The 23,943-nt window shown below is 33.1% G+C and overlaps 3 protein-coding genes and 1 pseudogene across 4 annotated transcripts; all 4 read left to right on the forward strand.

The window, feature by feature from the left end:
- Positions 1-261: 261 nt before the first annotated feature.
- On the forward strand, positions 262-6,827 carry LOC110620745 (mannosylglycoprotein endo-beta-mannosidase). Its single transcript, XM_021764589.2, has 11 exons — positions 262-652; positions 938-1,076; positions 1,282-1,509; positions 1,698-1,756; positions 2,047-2,095; positions 2,521-2,751; positions 3,828-3,997; positions 4,097-4,301; positions 4,520-5,188; positions 5,270-5,497; positions 5,630-6,827. The coding sequence occupies exons 1-11, from the start codon at positions 507-509 to the stop codon at positions 6,425-6,427; spliced, it is 2,922 nt and encodes a 973-aa protein (XP_021620281.1). The 5' UTR covers positions 262-506; the 3' UTR covers positions 6,428-6,827.
- A 2,497-nt stretch (positions 6,828-9,324) lies between these two features.
- LOC110620479 (kinesin-like protein KIN-14S) lies at positions 9,325-14,109 on the forward strand. The gene is made up of 13 exons (XM_021764234.2): positions 9,325-9,498; positions 9,594-9,677; positions 9,981-10,013; positions 10,285-10,412; positions 10,639-10,738; positions 10,828-11,091; positions 11,196-11,475; positions 11,946-12,107; positions 12,348-12,563; positions 12,661-12,698; positions 12,800-12,963; positions 13,047-13,160; positions 13,247-14,109. The coding sequence occupies exons 1-13, from the start codon at positions 9,492-9,494 to the stop codon at positions 14,024-14,026; spliced, it is 2,370 nt and encodes a 789-aa protein (XP_021619926.1). The 5' UTR covers positions 9,325-9,491; the 3' UTR covers positions 14,027-14,109.
- Positions 14,110-18,058: 3,949 nt separating this feature from the next.
- Positions 18,059-20,942, forward strand: LOC110620194 (pre-rRNA-processing protein TSR2 homolog). 2 transcript variants are annotated; one of them, XM_021763821.2, is made up of 5 exons: positions 18,059-18,285; positions 18,537-18,751; positions 19,277-19,365; positions 19,796-19,909; positions 20,555-20,942. In XM_021763821.2, the coding sequence occupies exons 2-5, from the start codon at positions 18,544-18,546 to the stop codon at positions 20,759-20,761; spliced, it is 618 nt and encodes a 205-aa protein (XP_021619513.1). In that variant the 5' UTR covers positions 18,059-18,285; positions 18,537-18,543; the 3' UTR covers positions 20,762-20,942. The 2 variants fall into 2 exon arrangements, with proteins under 2 accessions (XP_021619513.1, XP_043814698.1); XM_043958763.1 differs by lacking the exon at positions 18,059-18,285 and having other exon boundaries at positions 18,297-18,751.
- A 1,093-nt stretch (positions 20,943-22,035) lies between these two features.
- LOC110620658 lies at positions 22,036-23,489 on the forward strand (annotated as a pseudogene).
- The last annotated feature ends 454 nt before the right edge of the window (positions 23,490-23,943 follow it).

Consider the following 23,943-nt stretch of genomic DNA (forward strand, 5'->3'; position numbering starts at 1 on the left):
TTAATTATCATTTTCACTTAATTTCATAAAAAATTGAGAATACTTCTTCTTTTAATAGAAGTAAAAATAAGCTATTTTTTCTCGCCTAACTAGTGGAAAGTTCACTTTTCAAAAGTACTTTTCAAAAGTAATCAATTTGAATTAACCAAAGTCTAATCACCATCCTCTAGCGGGAGGAGCCGGCGGTGGAAAAAGGGAAACGACACCGCATTGTGAAGCGATAGCAGATAAACGAGCGTTAAAAATGGTAAACTCATTGGATATTTCCGCCGATAAAAAGCAAACGGACACAACCCACGTGTCCTTCTTAAATGGCCTGACTCCATGTTCTCGCTGGCGTCTTCACAACAGTCGCACCAGTAGCAGGAAGGACTCACCGAAGTCGCAGACGTCGCCGACTTCTCTCTTTCTTCTTGCTTCCATTTTGCTCCCTCAGCCTCACGTAGATTTCAGATTCATACGAAACTCTTCTTTTCTGCTCGCTTTATAGCTTGGAATTTTCACTAATGGCGGAGATTGGCAAGATAGTGCTTGACTCTGGATGGCTTGCGGCCAGATCAACGGAGGTGCAACTCACTGGAACTCAACTAACCACCACTCATCCTCCTTCTGGGCCCACCTCGCCTTGGATGGAAGCTGCTGTCCCCGGAACGTAATCTACTGCTTTTTTCCGCTCTCGCTTGTTATGCTACCTGCATTTCTTTTGGAAATTAGTATGATTTTTGAATGATTTGATTTTAAAATTCCTAATTTGTTCACTGATTTACTGTATCTCAATGCGATATTGAGTTATAGAAATAGGAAAAGCTGATCGATTGATTGAACGGCTATGAGCTGTATTATAATTGTTGATTTTTGAATTAAATTAAGTGCATGGTTGGAATTGTGTTTGATGAGCTGCAGTCTAGTGACAGGTTGGTTGTGATTTCTTTTGCAGTGTTTTGGGTACCCTTGTAAAGAACAAAGTGGTGCCTGATCCTTTCTACGGTTTGGAAAACGAAACAATCATAGATATAGCTGATTCTGGGAGGGAGTATTATACATTTTGGTTCTTCACCACTTTTGAGCGTAAGCTGGTATGCGAAAGAGACTGATTTAACTTCACTTATTTGCCCCAAAATTTCATATTAATAATTGTTTTCAGTAATGGATCCCACTGAGCCGCTACATTGCATCAACAATGAAAAAAATAATGAACTCGATCTTATAAAATCCCAGGAAACTTTTTTATGCTTATAGGTCTCTTTTGATATCTGTCCCTAATTACTAGACATTTTCCAGTCAGGAAATCAGCATCTGCTGCTGAATTTTCGCGCAATCAATTACTCTGCTGAAGTATATTTAAATGGACACAAGAAGGTGTTGCCGAAAGGGATGTTTCGAAGGCATTCTCTTGATGTTACTGATATTCTAAATCCTGATGGTCAGAATCTGCTGGCTGTTCTTGTTCACCCTCCAGATCATCCTGGGGAAATTCCTCCTGAGGGAGGGCAGGGCGGTGATCATGAGGTATATTACCATTATTGCTAGATTCACATCATTTTATGATTTATGCTTTTCTCGTTTCTAATATCTTTCCAGAAATGCATAGAGATATCTGGATTTTGGGTGAATGTATTGTTGGCTGAAAGTAAGTCTATAATTAACTGCAAGCTGAAAGTGCTACCTAACATCCTGTACTTTTCCCCTTCTTTCAGATTGGTAAAGATGTTGCTACGCAATACGTTGAGGGTTGGGATTGGATAGTTCCTATAAGGTGGCTGTTATTTTTGAAACTAGAGTGTAAATCTTAGTTTTCTTTATTCCCCACGTAGTTTCAGTCTTCTGTGCGGTTTGTTACAATCAACATTTTTTATATTAAAGTTGGTTGTAGAACATAACACTGTTTTTGAAGTTAACGAGATGAGAGAAACCCAAATTTCCAAATTTCTGCTGCTCTTTGTTTCTAACTTCTCTTTTTTAAATATGATTCCACCTTAAAGTGTGGATTCCATCTTAACTATAACATGCATTGGAGGTGTAATGTGCTGTCATTTACTATTTCAGGGATAGGAACACTGGCATATGGGATGAGGTATCAATCTATATTACTGGGGTGAGTTCAATGATACATGCTGAAAGTACTTTCTTGATCTTTAATATGCTGCTTTATATCTTTATAGTATTTCATGACCACATTATTGGCTAACAAATTTTTTCAAGGTCAGTTTTCCTCAGAAAGTAATCTTTCTTTGCAATAGTTTCTAGGTTTGTTGCTTGCAATAGTTTCTAGAGTTGTTGAAGTACCTGAAGATTTTTTTTTTTTTTTGGTTTGCTCATCACACACATGCTCAATCCTATTGTATCTTTAGACCTAAATGAAATTTCATCCAATTGAGAGTTTTGCACACATAATTCTATCAAATGTGAGACTTTGGCCCTTGATGGTGGTTGTCTCCCCATCCCTTTCCCTCTTTTTTTTCTTATATGACTTTGTAATAGTTAGAATTTTTTTAATATTGGGATATTGTATTTGTGCAGCCAGTGAAAATTATAGATCCCCATTTAGTTTCAACATTTTTTGATGGTTACAAGAGGGTATATTTGCATGCTACAACTGAGTTGGAAAATAAAAGTGCCTGGGTTGCTGAATGTAATTTGACCATCCAAGTATCATTGGAGCTTGAAGGAAGCATTTGCTTAGTTGAGCATCTTCAGACACGGCATGTGTCAATCCCAGCTGGAAAAAGTGTTCAATACACTTTTCCTGAGGTTAGGCACTGCGTGAATCATTGATATTCAAAGCTAAAATGATATTGGTTGCCTTGTTTATTGCTTCTCAATAGTCCTTTATCTTAAAATAATATCATTAAGCTATGTTTCTGTGCATTATATAGTATGGACAAAATTGGTGTGCATTTCTCTTTTCTATTTTCATTTTCATATGAACTTTTTTAAGAACTTTATTTAAAATCTTATGGGTATCTTGAGGCGAATGAAAGTTGATGACATATTATTGACGTGAATATGACCAATTTATGATGTTCTGTGTACCAGTGCTGGCAGCACAATCCTCCTGATACTCTTGTGAGGTTCTTCTGATTTAATCAACTTCCTTGTGGTCTTTAGTTCTTTTAACCTTAAAAAAAAATCTTTCATACCGGCTCTTTTTGTTGATTTATGTATTTTTAATAAAATGTTCTCCTGTGATTAATCTATGCTGCAAGAACAGGTTTTTTAAGAGGTTTTTAACTGGTTCAACATTGGTTATATGACATGCGAGGATTTGATACGGTTCCTATGTCAAGTTTTTCCTAGATAGGATGTATGGTTATTTAAACATCTTTTCTTTTAAACTTAGTTTTCTTAATTGCCCCATTTAGTAGTATCATTAGTTTATGGTTGGCATTGCCCCATTTATTGGTATAATTGATTTATGATTGGAATCTATGATATTAGGTTCCAAGTTTTATGATAAAGTAAATTCTGCTTGTACATGGCTAATATCGACAGTTGTTGAAAGGTTGTGGGAATACCTGCAACTACAGTTTATTCATTCTCCATTCAGAGGGACTAAGGTTAATCAACTTTCTTATTCAGCTTAGCTAGTTTATAAGCAACTTAAAGCACAGTCATCAGAATGGAATGTTATTTTGCATTTATTTTAGCCTAAAAATTGCCGTTTTAAATTCATCCACTAAACTTCCTCTACAGAGAATTGGATACTTATAGTAATATGTTTACTGAGTTTTTGGGCTGTTCCTGATCTCAACCTCCAGCTAGTTTCATTGATCTAATTTGGGCTACCAAGTCCTTATCAAGGCTAACTGTCTGAACTGGATTGGCAGCTTTTTTTCTACAAGCCCAATTTATGGTGGCCAAATGGTATGGGAAAGCAATCGTTGTATAATGTTATTATTACTGTTGATGTGGAGGGATACGGAGAATCTGACTCATGGAGCCATCTGTTTGGATTCCGTAAAATTGAGAGCTATATTGATAGCGGAACTGGCGGGAGGTATTGCTGTATTACACTTGGCAACTGATTAGTGTTATATGTTCAAGTTTCTAAGTGCAGTTTTTGCAACTAATTTTGTAACCCATGCATATCTCATAGGTTGTTCAAGGTAAATGGGCAGCCTATTTTTATTCGTGGTGGTAATTGGATATTGTCAGACGGGTTACTACGGCTTTCCAGAAAACGTTACAAAACAGATATCAAGTTCCATGCAGATATGAATTTTAACATGATCCGTTGTTGGGGTGGTGGATTAGCTGAGAGGCCAGAATTCTATCATTACTGTGACATTTATGGTTTGCTGGTATACTGCTCTCTCTCACTCTCTCATTCCCCCCCTCCCCCAACAAAAAAAAAAAAGAGTGAAATTTGCTTGCAGTTTTGTCAAATGCTGGAGTTATCATTTTGGATAACTTCGCTGATCTGACCTAGGATTTCAATGTGTCACCATGTATCAACCTCTCTTTTTGTAGTTTCACTTTTTAAGAGGCTGTAAGATTATGCCTGATCCAAGTTTTGTAGGTGTGGCAAGAGTTTTGGATTACTGGAGATGTTGATGGAAGAGGTGTACCAGTATCAAATCCAGATGGTCCACTTGACCATGACCTTTTTCTGCTATGTGCGAGAGACACTATCAAGCTTCTCAGAAACCATCCTAGTCTGGCTCTTTGGGTAGGAGGAAATGAACAAGTTCCACCACCTGACCTCAATAATGCTCTAAAAAATGATCTAAAACTCCATCCCTACTTTGTGACCTCTGAAGAAGCTGGGAAGTCTATTCAAGGCTTGTCTTCTCAATCAGTTGATCCTAGCCAATATCTTGATGGCACACGTATTTATGTTCAAGGATCCATGTGGGATGGCTTTGCAAATGGAAAAGGGGACTTCACTGATGGCCCTTATGAAATCCAATATCCTGAAAGCTTCTTTAGGGATGACTTTTACAAATATGGATTCAATCCTGAGGTTGGCTCTGTGGGAATGCCAGTTGCTGCTACAATCAAAGCAACAATGCCTGCAGAAGGGTGGCAAATTCCATTGTTTAAGAAGCTTCCCAGTGGCTATGTAAAAGAAGTTGCAAACCCTATATGGGAATACCATAAATACATTCCTTACTCTAAACCAGGGAGTGTTCATAATCAGATCTTGTTATATGGGACACCAACAGATCTTAATGATTTTTGTTTGAAGGTATAGTGAAATCTTATATTTACTGGATACTTTAATGTTCTCCTGAGCTTCTATTAACTTGTTGTTAACAAATCATCTCAGGCTCAGCTCGCGAACTACATTCAATACAGAGCTTTAATAGAAGGCTATACTTCTCGTATGTGGAAAAAACACACTGGTTTCTTAATCTGGAAGACACAGAATCCTTGGACAGGTTTGAGAGGCCAGTTTTATGATCATCTTCTTGACCAGACTGCAGGTTTCTATGGTTGTCGCTGTGCTGCAGAGCCAATCCATGTCCAGCTGAATCTGGCTACATATTTTATTGAGGTGATCTACATTAGTAGAGTCCCTACTTGATGGAAGAAATTAAAGATCTAACTACATCATTTCTTCAACTTCATATGCAATCTATTTCTAATTTTTTTTGGGTTGTTTTTCTATTTACCTTGCCATAAACAGGTCGTTAACACCCAGTCGAAAGAACTCTCTGATGTAGCCATAGAAGCATCAATATGGGATCTATCAGGAACATGCCCATATTATAAAGTTTTTGAAAAACTTACTGTTCCACCAAACAAAGTAGTGTCCATTGGTGAGATGAAGTATCCGAAGTCTAAAAACCCCAAGCCTGTCTACTTTCTTCTTCTCAAACTCTACAATATGTCGGATTACGGCATTATATCCAGGAACTTCTACTGGTTGCATCTACCTGGTGGAGATTACAATCTGTTGGAGCCATACAGGAAGAGAAAAGTTCCCCTCAAGATAACATCGAAGGCTTTTATTAAAGGATCCACGTATGAAATGGAAATGCATGTGAAGAACACGTCTAAGAAACTGGATTCTAAACGCTTGACTTATGAGAATAATTTCATTACCAGACTGGATGACGATGATTTTGACATGGCCTCAGTGGAACCTGTAAACATTAGAACCAAAGAAAAAGATGAAGTTAGTTTATTTCAAAGGATGTACAAGCATTTTTCACGGGAGACTGATGATCTGAAGGTTGCTGAAATTAATGGTACTGAGGAAGGAGTTGCTTTTTTCCTTCATTTCTCTGTACATGCGTCGGAGACAGAGCACAAGGTGGGAGAAGACACAAGAATTCTTCCTGTTCATTACTCAGATAACTATTTTTCGCTTGTGCCGGGGGAAGCGATGCCCATCAAGATATCTTTCGAGGTTCCTCCAGGCGTTACCCCACGGATAACACTTCACGGCTGGAATTACCATGGCGGGCATGCGGTTTTCTGAGCTCAGGTGGAGTAAAAACTCTCTTCATTGATCATAGTTTTTAATCTTGCACTATCAATCTCCTGCGTGGTTAGAAATTCAAAGGGTGGTTCATCCATGCTGGACCTTTAATCTGCAGGCATTCTCATAATTTTGAATTGATTCAGCTTCTGGGCTCAGAATTGGTCATTTGCACTGGCACAAACATCTGATAGTTGAAAGTTCTCATAGTGATTCTGAAATAACATACTGCCTGTTGTTTGATATTTCTGTCTGTGGCAAAGATTTTCATTTGTAAATAACTGCGATGAAGAACTGTATTTCGCATTTGAGGTACTCTTCTTGGTGCTCTAATTTATCTTATCATTTCTGGTTAAACAGACAAATTAATAAGAGGGTGTTCAGTTCTTTTGGAGTTCAACGGCATATGTATTTGATGAACTGCATCCATTTAGTTGCTTATATTTTCATAATGTTTCTCGAGATGTGATTTATTGTTTTTACTTATGCAGGGAGATGGTCTTTCTTCTCATTATAGTGATAAATATCTCAAAATAGATAGATAGATTTAAGTTTGAGACAGAAGATCTGGTATTTTTATTTATAGAAAATTTATTATTTAGTTTTTTGATATGCGAAAAATTTATTAGATAGTTTAATTTTGAAAAATATATTAAATTATTTTTAAAATTTTAAAAAATTTATTAATTAATTTGATGAATTTTTTTGTCATAGATGTTGAATAGTAAATTTTTATTATTTATATTATATTTTTTATTACATAATTTTTATTTATTTTAATTTTTATATATATTAAAAATATAAATTTTTTAATTATATTTATTTTAAATATATTAAATAACACAAAAATAATAAATTTAATTCTTTTATGTATTGTATAATAAATTAATAAACCATATGTTAATATGATATAGACTTCTCTTAATCATTTTATTATATCCTGAATACTGAGTTTTACTAAAATGTTAGGATATATAAATTATTTAATCTCCAAATTTTAACTTAATTAATATATTAATTTTTATATTTTCAAAAATAAATATTTAAAATCTTATATAATCATTCCACTCGAATTGCCGGTTGTTCCTTTCAAATTAGAGTTTCTTTCTGTTTATAATTCCGTTAATTAATAAATTAAAAAAAAAATCTCAAATATCTAAAATATTTTTATACACACTTGAATTATTTTAATATAAATGACAATTTTATATTGTATAAATTATATTTTTAAGTTTTAATATCAATATCAGTCCTTATATTTTTTAAATTAAATATTTAAATTTTTCTATATTTATTTTATTTAAAATTATAAATTTTCTATTCATTATAAACATTAATTTAAAACTAATAGATAGTTAAATTTTTTATAAAAGTATAATTTCTTTTTAAAATATTTTTTATAAAAGCTTGTAATCTAATTAAAGACCACGTAGTACCACTTAATAATGACTGAAAATTTTAAAATTATAAATATTGAAATATTTTAATAAATAAAAATTAAAAAAAAATATTAAAATTTAATTAAATGAGATATTATAGATAAAAATTAATGAAGATTTAAATATTTTTTTAAATAAAAAATAAAAAAAGATATTTAAATTATAATAAATGAAATGGATTGATTATAAAAAATTTAAATGTATAATTTTAAAAATATAGATACCAATTTATTAGTTATACTAAAATTTAATGATTTAAATGTAATTTATTTATTTAAAGAGAATAATAAAAATATTTTTATATATTTAAATGTAAAAATAATAGAAAAATTTTTAAATTATAAAAATTTAAGTGTTAAATTTTAAAAATATAAAAATTAATTTATTAATTATATTAAAATTCAGTAATGAAAAATTACAATTTATCTATATAACTGTTGAGTTGACTGGGTAAAACACTTTGCATTGTATTTTGGATTAAATCAATATGAAATAAAATTGATTTGCATATAAATTTCGTAAATAAATTATTTATGGATGGATTTTCATTTTAATATTTTACATATTAAATTTGTTATCTTCCATATTATAAGCTATACATGTTGTATACTTATAAATATAATTTTTATAGATTATTAAGATTTTATTTTAAAAATAAAAGAATATTCAAAGGTAATTGCTATTCGTCGTGTTCCATTGGCCAAACCTCATTGCCAACCATCAGTTAAAACCAAGAACAAACACTACCGGCATTGAAATTGCCATATCAGATACAGAGCTCCACCGACCCGTCATTTAAAGGATACTAATAGGTTGTGGAAGTTGGGATTTAGATCAGTCATGTTTAGTTGAAATGGAAATAATTTTTTGGATTGAATAAATTTAAATTTTTTATTTTATTTTAATTTGAATTTAAATTAAATAATTAATTTTAAAAATCGATTGATCATATAATAATTTCATATTTTTATTTTATCTTTGAGTGCAATTGTCCATTAAAGCAAAAAAAAGGGTAAAATCTCTATTGTACTACTCCAAATCCCATTTCATCGATGAGATCCAAATGAGTCGGTCACAAATTGAATTCCCATCTTTCCTATTGGATAAACTCTATGGGTCGCTAGCGATGCTGTTAAGTTGCTCGACAATATGCCTATGAGAGATTATGTGTCATGAACTACAATGATTTATGGGTTTTTAAGGATCGGGGGCTTCGATATGAGTTTAATTTGAAATTTATTAAAAACATTCTGGAAAATTATGTGTGTTGATTTGAATTATGAATAAATAAATTTTGATAAAATTTTATAATATCGATTATTCTGTAAAATATAACTTGTTACTGGGCTGACGCAAAGTTAATGGGCCACATTCTGGCCCATTGGTTTCAAACTGAGATTTCTCATACGCTCCAAAGATTACATAGCCGTTGGAGAACAGCTAAAGTCCCCCATTTGTCACGCTCGATCAAACGGCTCTTACCTTTTCAATTCAAACTTCAATCTGATCAAAACCCAACACCCCTTGTCTGCTTGTCTCTCTCTTCCCCCCCTCTCTCTCTCTGTGTACTCTCTCGCTCTTTGTCTCTGCAATTCTTGCTAGTAACCTTACTGACTCTCGAAGCCATGAATGGTACACTCCTACAAATTCTTGATTTATTTTTCTTTCACTGTTTCTTCAGGTGGAAATTGTTTGGATAATGACGAAGTTGAGATTTTTTTTCTTAGGTCCAACTGTAGAATTGCTACTTGGAAACTGCAATCACACAATTTCTAATTGCGATTCAAAGCCTACTTTATCCTCTTTCTCAGGTTTTGGTTACTTTTTTCCCTCATATTTTTCTTTTTAATTTCAAGAAAACATTCAATTTCTGTCACGGCTTATCTGTTTTCTAATTTTGTCCTCAATTTCTATAAATGCGAAAATTTACAGTTGAAATTTAGGTCAAATTGTGATGATTTAGGTTTTACTTTTTCTTTTTTCAAAATCTCAGTTCAAACTTCAAGATACAAGTTCGTGTTTTGTTTAAGCTGTTCGTTTGTTTTCTTTTTTCTTTTTCTTTTGTCCGAAACATAGAGTTTATATATAATGATTTCATGTGTGATTTCTTTCAGATAGAAGCCAAGAGGCTGGTACTAGCCAAGAAGGTATCTGACTTTTATCATTCATTCTTTTTTTTTTAAAAAAAATTTCTTTTCCATTTTGTATTCCAAAAAGAATGTTCAAATAAGATTGGGGCTTTATTTCAATTGCTTCATTCTTACCCTAGTAGAAATTTATGAAGATTTAACGCAACTCTGGGTTCTTTTCTTTTTGATAATCCTTGCTTAATCAATATATTAGACTCTGTCTAGTGCCTTACTAGAGCTCTATATCTGTAATTTGGAAGTTAAAATGAGCTTCTGGTTGATGATTTAGAAATAGAAGAAGAAACTGCAAATTCTATAAGTGAGGATAGTACATCGAGCAGAGACCAAGAAACTTCACTTAAGGGGCCCACACTGCCAATATTGCAGAAAATTATCAATTTGAGCTATCAGATTCAGGTAAAGTTCTCTGGCCTTGTGATGCTTCTCAATCTGGTTGATAGATTGGAATAAGAAAAGAAAAAGGAATAAATCAAAGATATATTTGTTTCCTTCTAAGCTAAGTTGTTCAGTTAGAGTGGGTGGTATGGACAAAAAATGCCAAATAAAACCTTTTTAAGTGGTTGGACTATATTTTTATTTTGCTGATTGGTTTGTTCATTGAGTTCAATTCTTTATGCTTTAGAATTTGAAGAAAGAACATGCAACTCTCTCCCATCAAGTGAAGACTGTCAATTCAGATTCTTTTCCTGGCCCTGAAGTCTTGGGCACACTTCAGCTTCTGAGTGAGTACCCATTTTGTGGCAGTTGTCTTTGGTTTCTCATTGATCTCTTCTTGGTTTTAATATGTTTCTTGCTACTATATTGGTGTCAGGCAATGAATATGAAATTTTAAAGAAGAAGTACATTGAAGAGTCATCTGAACGCAGAAGACTTTACAATGAAGTGATTGAGCTTAAGGGCAATATTAGGGTCTTCTGCAGATGTAGACCACTAAACCAAGTTGAAATTGCTGGTGGTTCTAATTGTGTAGTGGAATTTGATTCATCCTTAGATAACGAGTTGCATATAGTTTCCTCTGATTCTTCAAAAAAACAATTCAAGTTTGACCATGTGTTTAGGCCTGATGATAACCAAGGTATGATGATATCTTATTCCCCACTTTTTCATGCAGAAAATTTTTGTTATTAATGTCAGTCCCATTTGAGTGTTGATCCTGAGTCTTTCTTTTGCAATGCGCAGAGGCTGTTTTTGCACAAACTAAACCCATAGTAACTTCTGTGCTGGATGGCTATAATGTATGCATATTTGCTTACGGGCAAACTGGAACAGGGAAGACGTTCACAATGGATGGGACCCCTGAAAATAGGGGAGTGAACTATAGAACTTTAGAGGAATTGTTTCGTATTTCCCAAGAGAGAAGTGGAGTCATGAGATATGAGCTATTTGTTAGCATGTTGGAGGTTTACAATGAGAAGATACGAGACCTTTTAGTGGAAAACTCCAACCAGCCCCCTAAAAAGTAGGTTTCTCTTTTCCTGTTATTTCATTTGGTAGCCACATCAAGTACATTGAATTCAACTGTTTAGTACTTCAATTGCATACTTCCTTTTTTCCTTGGTGTAGTGACTTTGAATGTAATTTACTCTAGTGATTGTTACTGCTTGATGGAGGAAATTATATATGCTCATACAAAAAATTAACTTGCTTATGGGTAATTTCCATAATGACTGGAATATGGAAATTACTGTCGGAAGAATTTCCCTTCTACTAATTTCTTTGCTAATGTCTGTTGCTATATCTTGATCTAGCACAGTTAAGAGTAATTTACCCATGGAATCTAATTGGGCTACATTCAATAAGATATAACTAACTTAACAAAAGGGCTATTTGTTTTAGGAGGCAGTTATGTGGTCTCCATATTCATAGTATTACAGGACGAATCTGAAGTTGACTGGTTAATATATATATTTTTTGAAACTTGGGATGAAGGTTGGAGATAAAGCAAGCCGCTGAAGGGACACAAGAAGTTCCAGGACTTGTTGAAGCTCGAGTATATGGCACGGAGGAAGTATGGGAGCTACTCAAGTCTGGAAGCCGAGCCAGATCAGTTGGTTCTACCATTGCCAATGAGCTCAGCAGCCGTTCTCACTGGTATTACTAAATCCCTCATTTCCTGTTTCTGGTTCATTTCTTCCTCTGTATGTACTTTTTGGGATCCCATCAAGTAGTAAAGAACTTCAGCTTTTGATGAAGATTTGTATGGAAGAGTCTAGATATTTCCTTGATCTTAGGAATAAAAACAGATGTGCAAGAATTATATTGATCAATTAAAGAGCTGTCGTAAAACAAGCCTATAAATGCATGATAATGGCCAAATATGCTTCCATGTAGTTTGTTGCGCGTAACTGTAAAAGGGGAGAGTTTAGTAGATGGCCAGAAGACAAGGAGTCATCTTTGGCTGGTAGATTTGGCTGGTAGTGAGCGTGTGGGGAAGATAGAAGTTGAAGGAGAAAGGTTGAAGGAATCTCAATATATAAATAAATCTCTATCAGCACTTGGTGATGTTATCTCTGCCCTTGCATCAAAAACAGGCCACATTCCTTATAGGTATCTTTGTCTCTCTCTTTATCCATCAATTACAGACAATGCATTTCTTACAAAAATTTATTACATCTTATCAAAAACTTTGTTCTGTGTAAATCAGGAACTCAAAGCTCACTCATATGCTGCAGAGCTCTCTAGGTAAGCATTTTTCTTTATTGAGCAGTAGATTTACTATAGTTGCTATTTAGAATAGGTCTCTTTTCTTTCAATGAAGATACTGATTGGGACGTGAAATGCAGGAGGAGATTGCAAGACGTTGATGTTTGTCCAGATAAGCCCAAGTGCTGCTGACCTTGGGGAGACTCTGTGTTCATTGAATTTTGCCAGTCGAGTTCGGGGAATTGAAAGTGGCCCTGCTCGCAAACAGACAGATTTCTCTGAGCTTTTCAAGTACAAGCAAATGGTGGGTATTCTTGTTGAAGTTAACTTTTCAGTTTGCTTCAAATTGATTCAACTGAGAGATTCTTTAAATTTGTTAATTAACAGGTGGAAAAGCTACAGCATGATGAGAAGGAAACGAAGAAGTTGCAGGAGAATTTGCAGTCCATGCAGTTGAGGCTTGCTGCAAGGGAGAGCAAGTGTAGAAGCCTTCAAGAAAAGGTAACTAACCTGTCATTTAAGTTTAGTGAATATTTATGTATGTTTGATCATTTTAAAATAGGACAAGATATTGAATTTGGCAATAGGTCCGAGAACTTGAGATTCAGTTGGGCGAGGAAAGAAAGACCAGACTAAAGCAGGAAACGAAAGCCTTTGCTGCTGCTTCTTCACAGACTTCATTGCCCTCTCTAAAACAAGCAGCAGAGAAGACCAAGATAGAGCGGAAACCACCTTTGTGTCCTTCAAAACTGAGGCTGCCACTGCGAAGAATCACAAATTTCATACCTCCAGCAACTCCTCTCCATACCAAGAAAATCAAAACTACTGCTTCCATGGTCCCATCTTCAATGCAGGATAAAGAAAATATTGCAAGAACTACAATGGCAAGAAGGGAAACAAGAAGCCTTCTGCAACCAAGACGTATTTCTGTAGCTGTCAGACCGCCAGCTACAACATCAGCACAGGTTCTTCAGCCTAAAAGACGGGTTTCTATTGCTACCTTCTATCCTGATCTCAACTCAAATTTGACAACACCTCTCCACACTTCTGCCTCGCGATTAAGGAACTGTGGTGCTGTGGGCCGACAGACACAGTCATTCATGAAGGACCCAAGAAAGGCCAGATATTCAAGTTTGTTCTCTCCATTGCCAGAACTCCATTCAGCATCAGAGAGAACACCAACTGCCGTGAGAATCAATAGTAAATTCATTGGGAGCCCTCCAACTCAGGCAGGTTCTTGGAAGCCAAGCCATCCAACTGTAGTTGCATTGCAACGGAAATCATTGGTGTGGAGTCCCCTCAAGTTGAGAGAAATGAAAAATTACAGGAAGTCACTGTTACCTTCTCGACCCTCAACTGATATATAATGAACCTTGTTTTTGTATCTAGCGACTGCACAAATATCCTTTTAGAGTTAAAGATCTATATTTTTTATTATTTTTATAAGGTATTACCGGCGTCTCCTTTTAATTTATATCAATAAATTTTTTAAAAAATTTTGTTAAAAATATAATTTTGGCCCTCCAAATTTACAAAACTTGTCTATATATCATTATATTTTCCATTATTTTTGTTAAATATAGAAATATACATGTCCTTTTTAAATTTTAAAAATGTGGTTATGAGCATTTTATTTTTTTAAATTTCTTTACTATTATATTTATTTATAATCTTTTTAAATTTTACTTTCATTAACTCATGAAATTTTTACTCTTTTTAAATATTTAAAAATCTTATTTAATGTTTTTGTACTCATTATAATATTCATATAGTATGTGTGTATATATAATTATCGTTTTTATTCTTTAAATATGTCGTTTTAATAATTTTATATCATAAATTTAACTTTTTAGTATTTATTATATATAACTCAAAATTCAAATTTTTATTAATAGTAAAATAATTTAAACAAAAATCTTTAATTTAAATTTAATTATAAAATTATCATCCACTTGTAAATTTAAATATATAAAATTTAAATTTTATTAAATTTAAATAATAAAATCATTATTTACTTTAAAATTTAAATTTAGTTATATACTTGTAAATTACGTATTATATATTTATAATTGAAATTTTTAAATGTTAAATTATATTCAAATTCAATAAATTATTATTATTATTATAATGAGTAATTTAATTCTACTAAATTTAAAACTAATAACATTAGAAATTAATTTCACTTATATAATATTATAAATATTTTTTATTCTAAATAAATATTATAATAAAAAATAATTACTATAAATATTAAATACATTAATTTTATATTTAGTAAAAATCTTATATTATAAAATAGATATACAAAGTGTACATTAATTATTAATTGTTGCTATATTAATATTATTATTTATATTATTTTAATCTTTTAATCACTTTGAAATTTTAGATTGGAGAATGGGTGGAAATACATCCTTGAACTCTCTCTCTATCAAAAACTCCCAATCATGATTAAAAAAGATGCAACTAAACAGATAAGAATGAGTAGCAGATAGCAAATTGTTTTTTTAATTAGTTTAATAAAACTAATTAAAATTTACTATTACAAAATATTATATATAAAAAATAAAAAAATATTTAAAAAATAAAATGAGGAAATTTTATAACACTTTATAAAGAGTAAGGGGTGAGTTATATTGCGCGTAACCTACAATTTCATCGGCCATTGATTACTATCACCATAATATATTTTAATATTTCATATATGTATTTTCAAGTTTAAACTATCATATCAGTTTGATCGATATCGTCGAATTTCAAATGTATATACTTTATAAAGTTTAAATTAGAAGGATTGGATTTAAACTCCATAAGTACTCAATATGTACGTCTAAACCTCCTATAAGATGGAGCTTTTCTAGGCAAATTAGATTGGGCATGAGATCCCAGCTCCAAATATACGTTCCCATTACAGTAAAACAAATCCCGTGATATCCGGTATTATGTCCAGGTGATACGGGAAAAATTAAATGATTGGCTGACGAAAGAGAAGAAAGGATATCGTACGTCTATACGTATTACCAGTATGACTGTGGCAGGAGGGTACGAATTCAGAACGGTAGTTATACGTCACTAAAAGATAAAAGAAAAAGGGAATAAAGGGAAAAACGAAAACTAAACTTATCAAAGTATACTCTGAGTCTAGACCCATTCCTGAATCTCAAACATTAATTAGTGTCATCTGTGGAAATGAAGGAGATCTTTCATTACCAAAGTTCTCATTTTCTTTACCTACTAAGATCCACATGACCAATCACGGCGAAACCATACATGAATCACCTCAAACGACCTAAGCTCGACTCAGAAAAGTCCGCAGTTCTTATTCTCTAGCCTAACAGTCCAATAAATCAGCCACCCATATTGCTTAACCCTTCACCAAGCTTAACCAGGATCATGCCTTGAACTTTTTTGTCTGACCAAGAACTACAAAGCATGGCTCTCCAGTTATAAAATATTGCTCACGGGCTAAGCCAGATGTTTCAACAAAGAGAGCTCAGTACCCCCATTGAGCATACCACCTATAGTAGAAGGACGTAATCTCAATGAGTCCCAACCCATATTGAATTACCAAATCTCCCAACAAAGAAGTAGAGGACAGAAGACAATGATGAAGAGGCAAGTCGGAGAAATGAGCTAGCAACCCAAGCAAGAGATAGGATAGCGAGGGAGCTCATTGAAAATGATGGGACCGAGAACTACTCTTTTGAGCCCGCAAAGAGGTCAGAAAGTGAAGAGTTAGAAAGAAGTTACCACTTGAAAAGGAGGCATAGAAGAAAAGACACTGACATAGATTAGAAGTTAGAAAGATTGAAAGAGCAACTGTTGATAGAGTTAGGGGCCCGAGACGAGACAACAACAATCCCATGCTGCTGACCTCATCACCCTTTGTAAAACGGATTCAGCAGGAGACAATACTAAAAAAGTTCATGATGTCAATTTTAACAGTCTATGACGGGACGAAAAACTTCCAAGAATATATTTTGAACTATAAGACATTTATGGAATTGCAGACTCATTTGGATGTTTAGATGTGTAAGGTCTTTCCAACCATCCTAACAGGATCAGCTCGGGTGTGGTTCAATAGCCTGGAGTCGGGTGTGGTTCTTTTCTCACTATTGAGGGTCTAATTTGATTGATTTGGTCTGTATAATTTGATTTGTATTTTTTGGTGATTTGTTTTGTGGGTTTGATTTTAGTTGATTTTGAATTTTTTAAAATTTTTTTTGTTTGCGTTTCTTTTCATGATCTTTGGCTTTTTTTCTCACCCTCTTTTCACTATAGAACTTCATAATATAAACTTTCTTGTATGGTTTAAAAAAATTATAAACTAATATACATGTATTAAATATTTTTATAATATTTAATATAATAAACTATATTATTCATCTCTTAAAAAAGTATAACTTAATAAATTTATACACATATAATATAAAATATTTTAAATAATATAAACTATAAAAAATATAATTAAAATGTACGCAATAAAACTAAATAGGTAAAAAGCCCATTTAAAACCTTAAATAAATACTAAAAGTATGTTTAAGCTCTTAAATAAATTTTAAGTTCAATCAAACCCTCAAATTAATTAAATAACACAATTTGTTATTAAAGTGATAAAAATTTTAAAAAAATTAATCATTAGCAAGAGTCATATGACTGACAACATAGTGAACCACTGTTATCTTCCAATTAATTGCTTAGAATGTCCTGTTTCAACAGATTCTCAGAATTGGGTTTGACAATAAAAGATTGCATGGAAACAAGTTGGATAAAATCTATGATGACGCGGAATCCTATGGCACAAACTTCAAACACACACGTACAAGTAGATATGGAATCTAAAAGTAAGTCAAGATTTTTTGTATAATTGATGAAAGTAAATTCTCACTGTACGTCGTCGGCTATCCACGCACCATACTTCTAAAATTTATGCTTCAGTCTCTATTTAAGCACCACTTCAAGGCTAAATTAGATTTTGTGAAATAACCTATTCCTAAAATGAGACTAGAGGGACCCTGGCAAAAATTGTTAGAAAAGAAAGTGAAACTCCATTTATGAGATGGAATCCTTATGGAGGAATGATGAACAAAATTTCAGAGTCAGAAATTCCATTTTTTTACATAAAGGGAAATTTGTTCAAAATCCGATACATATCAAACTGGCAAGATGGAGAAAAGAATATTGAAAAGCATATGGATTGAATTAGGAAGCTTTATAACTACATGATACCATGTGTTTCTTATTTTAGTACTAAATTATCTTATTAATTAGTTTGTGGGTATGATTGAATTTAAAATTTATTTAAAGGTTTAATTATATTTTGATATTTGTTTAAGGGTTTAAATCAACATTTTGCCAACTAAATAACCAAAACCTTAAAATCCTTAAATAAACAGAGCCCTTATATCCCCAACCCTAACATTTCTCTGTCAACTCTCAACATTATCGCTTTTCCCTCCCCTTCCCCAACCCACCCCCCCACTCCACTTCGGCTTCTCGCCTCCCGCCGATCTTCCCTCTCCTTTCCACGCTGTTAACGTCGTTGCGTCCAGTGCTGCTCCTCGCCGTTGGTCCACGTCCTCAATCACGCCGCCGCTGCGCCTCGCCGTGTCCTCCGTCACTGCAGGTTTGTATGGGTTTTGAGATTGTGGTTTCAGATGCGTGCTTTCTAAGATTTGTGAGATGTATTGATGTGTGTTTCTGAAATTTTTGGTAATGTTAAGATTTACGTGAATGTGTTTGGGCTTGTATGTGAGATTTATTGAAAATTTGTTGAAACCAACACTATTGTGAAAGAATCAGAGTTGTTTTTGTGAGACTGAAATTCTGATCTGAGATTGTGTGATATTCTTGTTTTCTTGGTGATTTTGATCTAAGTCGAAGTATGAACGGAGTCGGGAACGGCCAGAATGTTCTCAGCAAGCAACTATCAGCGGAGTCGCTGCCTATATTCCAAGAAGGTATATGTCTTATCCTTTCTAGATGGTCAGCTTTGCAATTAGCCGTTGAGAACGAGTGGGGTGGCCGTGGTTCTCGACAATTAGCTGACCAGCTTGGCTCCGATATCTTCTCTTGGTTCACTCAATCTAAAGGTAACTGGGTTCATCTTAGCTCGCATTTTGTGTCTTTTCAGTAATTTGGGATGGAAACTAGACCTTTAATGCCTCATTGAATTTATTATAACAAAATTTTTTAATATATGTTTGTTCATTAATAGTATGAATCGTTGATTTCAGTAGGAACAACAGTCTTCTTTTCTGCCTTGCTCCCTGGATGTCCTTTTAGTCTCAGAAATTGAAAGAATTTTGTTCTTATTTGCGTCCATGATGTGAATTATTTTGGTAATTGGTCGAATTCTATTAATACGTTTAACTTATTTTCATAGCTTTAATTATTACTCAGGATTCTCTTTTCATGGTTCTGGGTTTTGAGTTTCAAATTCTTTAATTGAAAGTTTTTTACTACATGCATAAAATTTAGGTTTTACTTGGATTTAAGGAAAACAACACCGAATCTCTGATCTTGACTGTTATTATTTTCTTTGTGATGATCTGTGCTTTTAATGGTTCTTGTTCTTCCTCCTGTTTCTTATGTACCTTCTGTACTCACTCTCGCAGAGCCACTCTACATCGATGATTTAGAAAATATCCTGGATGAAGGCATGCTTTCTCTTAATACCATGATTGAGGATGGCAGTGTTGAAGAGGTTTGCCTTCTTTACATTATAACTTTGAATTGTTGTTAATAACTTGTCTAAATGAAGCTTATATGTATTCTGATGAAAAGTAATCAGGTTTATCAAAATTGCAGAGGTTTGCCTCTTGTTGTCTGCCACCATGTGTAATACTCACCATTTGATTTGTTGGTGGCTCATCATATTTTTTACAATCTACCATTCTAATAAAATCTGGCTGGAATTTTTTTTTTCATCTTTTTTTTTAAAAAAAAATCTTTTGCCTTTTTAAGAAAAAAATTCTGAAGTTGTTAACTTGACATAAACTTTATAGATGATTTTCATGTGTCAGGGGTTACTTCTATATATATTCTCGTGATCAAATGCAGCTCAGCTAGTTTCATTAGGGTGCAATGTTCATTTACATCTTATGCAATTTTGCAATTTCTATGACTGTATGCAGGTAGCAGAGAAGTTAATGATTATGCATGAAGAGTGTTTGGAAGGTAACTATAACTCTATTGAAAAGTTGAGGCAAGCAGGTCCTAGTACTGGAGCTCATCAACATGTCAGACAGGTAATTATAGTTTCAATTCTTTGCATGGTTACATGGGCTGTGTTATTTGCTTAGGAAGATTTTAAATATCTCTATATTCCAACTTTCAGTGTCATAGAGATGCTAAAATTTTCACATTCTCAATCAAACTTGTTTTGCTCACCTCTGTATATCACTTTTTTTATATAAATTATGTAGGGCATGAATGGCTGGAAAACCCAAAATGGTTATTATTTCCTAAGGGAAGATTGGGTAGTTCTTTTATTGGTTAATTCTAGCTCCAGTTACTGCTAGGTAGAACTTCAGGAGCCCTTTGGTAAAAGGATCAATACAAGGTCTATCAGTCCTGGTTAAGGAAACGTACCATAGTGATAAAATGTGTGAAAAAATCCATTTTTGGTGGAAGGATTAGCAGTTGATTAGATCCATAGTCAACTCTTTTTATGTTTCTACTTGGTATTATCTGGTAGATCCGTGGTAAGAATTTTGTCTGTTCTTTAGTGCCTTGAAATTTGAATACAATGTTTGCACATTTCTCTGCCGTGGGTTTGTTACTGATTTTGGGATGTTAAATTCTTTCATGTTATGTAATGCACCAGACTTTGGAAGTTCAATGATTTTCACTAGCTACGGCTTTCCCTTTAATTTTGCTCTTCTTTATACTAGGGTGCAGAAGATGACGATGATGATGATGAAGAGGATGAGGATGAGGATGGAATGGATGATAGATCAAACATGGTTGTTGATGCACCGAAATTTCAGACAAAAGCAAAACAAGTGAGCATGCAGGTTGATGGCAACGGCCAGGAGGCTCAAGGAGAAGATGGTTGGACGGTTGTTTCATCTAGGAAAAACAGGAATAAAATGAATTAGATCATATCATTTTTGTAATTTGCTCTTTTTTTAATGTGTTCCTTCGGCATTTTTAATGTGTTCCTTCGGCTTTTATCAATTGGTGCTTTACTAGTGTGATCTTCTACAAAGTGGAAAACTCTACTTGATCGTTCATGATGATGGTATGAGCTTGTTTAATATTAGTGAGTTTTTAGTTTTATATACTTAAAATTAATTTATTAGTTTATATGTTCTATATAATTTAATCTTTTGTCTGAAATCAAGATATTTGCGTGAATTTTACTTTTAATTTAATTTTTTTTGTTGATTCTTAAATTTGCAAGGAAGAATTCATTCTTTTTTTTTTCAATTTATAAAACTATCATTCAAAAGAAATTAAAAATGTATAATAAATTTATATATATATAAAGAGTCCAACAAAATATGAGTAAAGATGCACCTATAATATGTATCTTTTTACATGTTATATTTGGAATTATTAAATTAGATGTGACTATTTAATTCATAAGCATCTAGATTAAATATATAAAATTTTAAATAGATTAAAGTCATTTTGATTCAACTATTGGATGCAGCTTTTGTAGTCAATGATATCCAAACAATTAAATCAAAATGTTTAATAAACAGTTAAATAGTTGATATAAGATCTATCAGCAACATTTTAAACTAATTTTATGATTAAAACTGTTTTTATTACTTCTTTTTACTTTATTTTTTATTTAAACTATATTACTCATTTAAAATTTATTAGTTATAACATTTTAAATTATTTTTTTTACATTAATAAACTATTTAAAATTACAATACATAATAATAAATTAAATATATTATAAATAATAATTAAAATATAATAAAAGAATTATGTATTTATATGATAGATAGTTATTATTTAAAAATCATATTTTTAAATATTTTATATATACTAAATTAACATTTTTATATTTACTACATTAAATAATAAATTAATATATTTATTTATCAATCATTTTATATATTAATTGTAACAATTTCATATAATTTATTAAACACTTCATATATATATATATATATATTAATTAGAATTAATTATCGATTATCAGCTATATTCAGCTCTACCGCTATTAATTATATTCAATAATTAAACTAAATATTTTCTAAATATATATTTATATTATAAATTCATTAAAATTTTAATTAAATAAATTTTTTTCCAATTAATAATAGTTATTGAAACATAAAATTTATTTTTTAAAAAAAGCTCTCCAATTATCCACAATGTCGTGCTTCGTGAAAGGCTTATGGACCGTTGATTTATGTTAAATCAGACCCACTTGGAGCTAAGTGTGGTTTGCAATTACGGTAGCAAGAACCCCCCAAAGCAGAGCAGGATAGCTGCACCTCTTAATCCTGTTCTCATCAGATAAACACTAAAGAAGGTAATTTTACTCATGTCATGGCTGTTTGGTAGCCCAGACAGCTGAAGAAAATTAGAAAAAGAAAAATCCAACTTAGGTTCAGAATATTCATCATTTTTTTTTTCTTTAGAATAATTGGTTTATTTTACTTTCCATGGATTCGTGGAGGTGGATAAATGCATGGCTAGATTGCAAGAGCTGCAAAGTACAGTGACAGGTGGAAGAGGTTATATGAGAACCAGTCTCAGGTGCAAGCAGGAATCTTTAAGGTAACATCAATCTTGGGTTTTGAATTAATTCAGGCTTTGTTAGAAAAGAAAAAGTTTCAGTGTTTCACTACCAACCATTTTTACTTGCAAATTTGAAGGATCAGAAGTGCTACCCCTAAGAAATCTCCAGTGGGAAAGATGAGGGAAAGTTTAGTAGGTATCACTCTCTCATCATATGCAAAGTTTGTTTCTCGAGAACCAAACAATTTCAATCTAACAGTTTAAATCTTTATCCAGGGGAATGGCGGACAATGTCATTACCAGCTATGATAGTGGAGAAACTGTGGGAGAAATTCTGCAATCCAGCCAATTTGCAAGAGAGATTGTCGCACCAGTTGCCTGTAAAACCAATAAAACCACCATAGAAGATCCTAAAACTCCATTAACCCAGCTGAGGAAACAGAGGCCAAACTCTGAAAACACCAAGTCCAAAAGAAAGAAGGAAAAGCAAGATAAACTTCAATCAATACGATCACAAGCCACTTCTCCATCTCTTCGAAGAGCTCGATCGCGCATTAACTTTAAGGTGGTTTCACCTCCAAAGAAGCCACTTCTCCATCCCTTTGTTCCTTTCTACAGATTCTAATCAGCAGCAGAAGTTCTACAGAACAAGGTCTCCAGTAATTCCTAGAAATAAACAGACAACTCCACATAAGTTCTTTTTAAAGTCCTCGCTATCCACTTCCAAGTTTCAAGTGAAGATCAAGAGCTCACCAGTGGTTTCCCTGTTACCCACTGAAGCTGCAAACTTTAGCAAGAAATCACCGACTAGAGCTGCAAACTTGAGCAAGAAATCACCAAAGGTGTTCACTGCTTCTAAATTGCGACTCTCATTTTCTCCTTCAAGATTGGCCAACGGATTGGTGTCTCCTTTGACGGGCAGGAAAAATGTACAGAAGATTGATGGCTTCATGAGTGGATTGAAACAGCGTCCAGTTTCAATGCCGAGACGGTTCTCCTTGGGAAGAATTAAAGCTCTTTTGATTTTAGTGGGGCTTTATATGTAAAGTTGTCATTCACTTGATCATTAATCAATGTGCATTGTTGATTGATTCTTTTTAAGTTCCTTTGTGGGTGTGATGATTTTGTTTTCTCCACCAACCTTGGCTGGCTGCATCAAGATAAGTCGTATGGATAGTTGGATACCCAGTTGCTTAAAGGAAGTTACTTTGGGTGTGTGTGGACTTGTGTAGTTATACATAGTCTTGTCAAAATTGTTATAGTATTAACTTAATCTGGTTCAAGTCTATCTAACTGTGAAAGATAAAAAAATTGAGTGGCTTTTGCATATTTGAGCAGAAATCCTCAACACATTTTTCTTCTATGCCATTATGGAACTGGTCCTTGACTGCTTTGTTTGGAATGGAAATGGCCCAATAAAGATGAGTTCTGCCACCTGACCCAAATGGGGAAAGTGCTGCCAAATGTTTAATATTGATGTTCCGTGATATTAAGGACCACAGGCAGAGCTGCAAATGTGAAATGTCCTGTTATATTTGAACAAAAGGCGAGGTTACGATATCTCACATGAGAATGA

The sequence above is a fragment of the Manihot esculenta genome, chromosome 8 (genome assembly GCF_001659605.2).
Source record: "Manihot esculenta cultivar AM560-2 chromosome 8, M.esculenta_v8, whole genome shotgun sequence".
NCBI classification, from domain to species: Eukaryota; Viridiplantae; Streptophyta; class Magnoliopsida; order Malpighiales; family Euphorbiaceae; genus Manihot; species Manihot esculenta.

Coding starts and splice junctions, on each gene's coding strand:
- LOC110620745 (XM_021764589.2), top strand. CDS start 507: ATGGCGGAGATTGGCAAGATAGTGCTTGACTCTGGATGGCTTGCGGCC. Junction 2,752..3,827: donor TTCAATACACTTTTCCTGAG/GTTAGGCACTGC, acceptor CTGGATTGGCAG/CTTTTTTTCTACAAGCCCAA. Junction 5,189..5,269: donor TTAATGATTTTTGTTTGAAG/GTATAGTGAAAT, acceptor AAATCATCTCAG/GCTCAGCTCGCGAACTACAT.
- LOC110620479 (XM_021764234.2), top strand. Junction 12,108..12,347: donor CTCAGCAGCCGTTCTCACTG/GTATTACTAAAT, acceptor GCTTCCATGTAG/TTTGTTGCGCGTAACTGTAA. Junction 12,699..12,799: donor TATGCTGCAGAGCTCTCTAG/GTAAGCATTTTT, acceptor CGTGAAATGCAG/GAGGAGATTGCAAGACGTTG.
- LOC110620194 (XM_021763821.2), top strand. CDS start 18,544: ATGAACGGAGTCGGGAACGGCCAGAATGTTCTCAGCAAGCAACTATCA. Junction 18,752..19,276: donor TTGGTTCACTCAATCTAAAG/GTAACTGGGTTC, acceptor TCACTCTCGCAG/AGCCACTCTACATCGATGAT. Junction 19,910..20,554: donor CTCATCAACATGTCAGACAG/GTAATTATAGTT, acceptor TCTTTATACTAG/GGTGCAGAAGATGACGATGA.